Genomic DNA, 5,024 nt, shown 5'->3' with positions numbered 1-5,024 from the left:
TCCCTCGTGTCGCTGACGTCGTCACTTCTCAAGGGACCGTGCGAAGGGCACTCAACAGATTATGCCTTCTACCCTCCTCGGAAGAAGACCTGTCTTGAAGGCTATCGCCTTCAAGGCCCCGGAGGATGTCTGCGCCGAACTTGACAGCTGCCCGCGCCGCGCGGGGGCGACGTCACTCAACTGCAAGCACTCACTCTTTCATTCAATTCATTCTCGCAATTCTCGCACTCAAGCGCACACATGTCGCACTAATGTACTTCTTCTAATTAAACGCGAATCTAAGATATTTCCAACAGTTTTTTATTTTCTTGTTCTGTACTGAACAGACATTTTCTAACAAATTTAAACAGTACCCGCCAAATCTCGAGCAGCGCCTCGCACAGCGGTATCTAGAGGCATGCAACACTCTCGCCGAGCACGAGGGCACGCTTAACGTGATGCTGCACAAAGACATGTGGGTAAATAACATTATGTACAAGTACGAGGGCGACATGCCGACGAACGCTTTGCTGATAGACTTCCAGTGCCTGCGCTACGGCCCGCCCGCTTTCGATCTTATGGTGTTTCTGTATTTGACGACGGAGCGCGAGTTCAGGGAGCGCCACGAGGGGGAAATAATCCGTCACTACTTCACCGTCTTCTCGGAGAATTTGGATGAAAAGACGAAGCTCGGATTAAAAGTTTTGAAGTATGACATGGAGGAGTTGGTGCGGTGGTGTGAGAAGAGTCGAATGTTCGGCATGTTCATGGCGCTGGGCATATTTCCATACGTGCTGATGGAGCCACTGGCCGCGCAGCAGACGTTCGATGAGGCCGCTACGTTCCTCCGGTATTGCAATGAGGACCGCAGCGGGCCGGTGCTGGCGCACTGCCGGCGCGACCCCGACTACTTGCGGCGACAGCTGCACCTCACCGAGGAGTTCGTCGAGCGCTACCTCATACAGAACACGAAAACACTATGATGCACTGTATTTGCTTAGTTTTCTTCCGTAACAAACGATTGGAACTGTCAAATGTTTTTTAACACGTAAATATTTAACTTAAACTGGGAAATCTGTTTATTTCTTAAAGATGTTCATATATTTCAAGACGGAGTTAAGTTGTGTATGACAACGTTAGAATTAAATAAGAGCCCTCTATTTTTTAAATCGACCGATCCACATACTTTCTCGCGTTCCCTCTCCCTGAACCGAAAATAGTCCAAGTGCAAAAAAAATGTTGATGTAATTGCACAAGGTTTGCGAACGTCAAGCGGAGTCTGTTTAAGGCAGAGCGGGCGCTCCATACGTGGACACACCATATGGTTGGCTCACTCATTGCCACATTCACTTATGTGTGTGATGTACTCTCACATCATCTAACAATTATTGACATAATTCCCTTTCAATCGCCCTTTTTATACATTTTACCATGTTTGTTACTAATCAATATTTATTATGTCAATACAAATGCTATTAAATTAAAAGATGTTTCAATCAAAAGACAGGCGTAAAGGTTTTTTTTTATATATCATAAATAAGCAAACGAGCACGCGGACATCTGAATTCACTAAAATATTGAAGCGATCGCTGCCCACAGACATCCGCAATTGCAGTTTGTCTGTCTACATTCAATTGACGATGTAGGGGACGCACAGAAAAGGGATATTTCTTCTTCGTATTTTATATACAGCGACATTTTTGCCATACTTCTACTAGAAATCACGTCAAGAGAGATTATGAAAACAATTGTCTATATTTTTTACCCAAACGACCTTCAAGACTAAAGTGTAAGTACTTAATCTAGTAACATGACATACAAGACACGACGAGGTAAAGTCGACTGCATAATGCATCAATTTGCATCGTAGCCAATAATAACAATTCTCAGAAGTTTGTAGGAATGTCATTTGTATTTTAAGTCTTCGTTAATTAAATGTAACATCATTTGGTTTTGTGGTTTGTGATTATTTCGTTTTCGCGTAAATGTTTTATTGTTGTGTTTTTAATATGGAATTAAATAATCTTTTTGTGTCAAAGCATTGCGGTATGTTTTCGCTTAGATGCGTTCCTGAAGGAACACTCGAAGCGTGAAGTGGCACTAGAGAAGCATTGTGTGCGCTGTGCCCGGAGCCCGCAGGACACGCTCGGCGAGCGCCCGACCGGCCGCACCGGACACACCGGTACCCGACCTTCCAGAGGACGCCCTCCACATATTGCATCACATATTCCAAACACTAAACATGTCTATATGTACCGCTGTTTTGTAAGACATCTTCTCTTTCGCATGTAATTGATAAAAATCAGAGAGAATTAAATAAATTAGAGTAAGGCATTGAAAAATTTCGCACCATTCCAAGCACAAACAAGCGAGTGTCATGGAAAAACTTATGATGTAACCTAGCTTGTTCCGCGTTATGCAGCGACGTGTCGTTACGGTACATTTAAATGTCCTTCTCTTCCGATTAATATCTATCGAGATTGAGCTACTATAGAGGTTATATTTTGCATCATGATTTTCCTTGGATTTAATTTTTGGCCTTTTTAATATAAGTATGCAATTTGCATATTTTTGTATTGGTAGGCTATTTGTGACGAATGCGTGGCGGCCCTGTGCGGTGCAGTTTCGGCCTCGTCTCGCCTCTAGTTGCTGAATTCATGAATCGAAGCTCTCCGACATAATCCTACTTCTGCGCTGTATAAGGTGCGTGAAGGTGAGCCACGCCATGTGCCCGCCGCGACACCGGGCCAAGGCATACCTACCGCGTTGTCATTTACAACTATCTACTGTTTTTTTTTATAAAATTAACATTTGAGATACCATCATCACTTCGTCAATATCACTGAAGCCAAGGCATCAAGCTCATTGACAAGATTTGCATAATGATAAATTTAAATATGTTATCACTATATTTTTTTTAACAAATAAGTAATAATTTATTGGAGGTATTGGCAAGGGCATCGTGCAGGGCCGGGGCGGTGGCGGCGCAGCGGCGACGGGGCTGACTCATTCTGCCCAAAATGAGTCTCCTTGCATTCCATGCCCTTAACGAATATGCAACTAATTATGCAAGTCTTTAAGTAATTCTTTTACTTTCAATCGAAGTGTCGGCGCTGCAACAAAAATACCCATGTAATAATTCACATCAGTTTCACATTCTTACTTAACTTATTGTCTTTACGAAAAATATTACCAAAAACGATCACCAGATGAACGGCGTGATTATCCTACATTTTAATATTAGACCCGTTTTTAAGATACCTGGACCGATGAATCCTGTAGATCATATTTGATGGCAGTCATCATTTATCTCTGGTAAAAGGTAAATTGTCAAAGAAACCTTAACTTAATACAATGTTGTATAACTTGATGATGTGACACTATAGAATTTGCACCAAAAGTTAAAAAGTTATCTTTATTTAATGTAAAATTAAGATTCAAATATTAAAATTTAAAGCTAGAATAGCAAAAGAATTCACATTATTGTGTTTGAGTGGGCGCCGACGTCACGTCATCCGTTTTCCGCATTCGCCAGCCGCCCAGCGGTGGGCCGTGAGCTCGCGGGGCTGCCCACATCTAGCCTTTAAAGTATTAAAGAATAATAAATTTCGCTTATTTAGAAATGGCTCAAATCCCACATTAATTATTTTGTGATTTATATTGTTCAAATTTATATCAATCAAGAATCCAAGAGTTTATTCGATTTACATTTGAAAACGACATAAATCGGTTGTAACATACGATTGAATTACGAAAATTGTGGATGTCGTCGTTCGGTTTTTAACAAAAAGGACGCGAGTCGATTCTGTAATAAATCGAAATATTGGAGATAAATAAAAACACGTAATATATGGGCCAGGGCCGGTGACATCACTCTGCGACTGCGACTGCGGTGGTTTTAAGAAGTGCGGCCATTTTCCTGGTGCTAGCGCACGCGGCGCGGACACTGCCATGTTTGGTGGCGACAAGCTGAGGCCGCCCGCTGTTGCCCGACTAGTGCAAATATTTAGTACGAATGACTTCATTTAAAGCTTTCGATGTTTTTTGTCTTAACCTTGGACGTAATTGTGGCGCGTTAGTACCTTGCACGTTTAAGCTCAATAATAACAGTTTAACCTAACTAAACTCACAGCAATAAATAAAGTCAGGCTTGTAATTGTTTCTTATTGGACGCTAGATTCTAAATCTCCTCTTGGTCGATCGAGTAATACATTATCGACATAATTTATATCATCGGTAGATCATTCCAATAATTAAATGATTGATTTAAAAGATTGACCATTTTTTTAAATTTTCCTTGAGATGATTTACAATAATGTTGTGTGCAGGGCTGTGCATCTCCTGGAGCAGTGTGTCGCTGCTGGCACACCTCTCACTTTCGAAATCACAATCGATTAGCGAAGAAAGTGATTTATAATGCACCGTTAAATGCTTTTAAAGCCAACTGTTAACAGAATTAAGCTTTATTCAATTTAATAACAATACAATTAATGGTTATTCTTTTTGTCGCTTTCGAATACTTTATCTGTCGCATTAATATCACTGTGATTTGATAAAGTCAATCGTTGGATTAGTTCTATTGACGATTCAGAATGCTTCTATAGTTAAAGGTCACTCAATGATTGGTTAGGTTCTGATATGCTCATCAATGTATTTCATTAGTTATCTTTGGCCGTAAATATGTTAATCGGTAAAAATGTTTTCAGATATTTTGGCGGCTCTTAACTTCCTGTGAGTTGCTGAAGACAATGTTAGGTGTTGTGGGATGTGGAGGCATGGCACTGCGCAGTGCGCTGATGTTCTTGGGCTGCCAATACATTTAAAAATAATTATACCAGGAACTATCCTGCTGCCATTTCGATAGCAATATCCAGTTGTTATGACTTCCTGAAAGTATACAGAGGATAGTTATCCTTTAGTTAAAGCTTCAAATATAATTAAGATAAGCTCAAAATAGGTACATGGAGGCTGCCCGGGGTCCATTTTACTGGCTTAACAATATCTTACAGTTTTTACATTTGTACATAGTTATTTTATCGGATATG

The 5,024-nt window shown here is 40.7% G+C and overlaps 1 protein-coding gene across 1 annotated transcript in view; it reads left to right on the top strand.

The window, feature by feature from the left end:
- LOC106119592 (uncharacterized) overlaps window positions 1-1,431 on the top strand; it is a 2,946-nt gene extending 1,515 nt beyond the window's left edge. Inside the window, exons 3-4 of the mRNA XM_013314634.1 lie at window positions 85-253; window positions 327-1,431. Of these exons, the coding sequence (XP_013170088.1) occupies window positions 85-253; window positions 327-962 (805 nt within the window). The 3' untranslated portion in view covers window positions 963-1,431. The remainder of the gene's footprint in view (window positions 1-84; window positions 254-326) is intronic.
- The last annotated feature ends 3,593 nt before the right edge of the window (window positions 1,432-5,024 follow it).

The sequence above is a fragment of the Papilio xuthus genome, unplaced genomic scaffold (genome assembly GCF_000836235.2).
Source record: "Papilio xuthus unplaced genomic scaffold, Pxut_1.1 DF827135.1, whole genome shotgun sequence".
Taxonomy (NCBI): Eukaryota; Metazoa; Arthropoda; class Insecta; order Lepidoptera; family Papilionidae; genus Papilio; species Papilio xuthus.
This window is presented reverse-complemented; position numbering and strand designations above follow the sequence as displayed.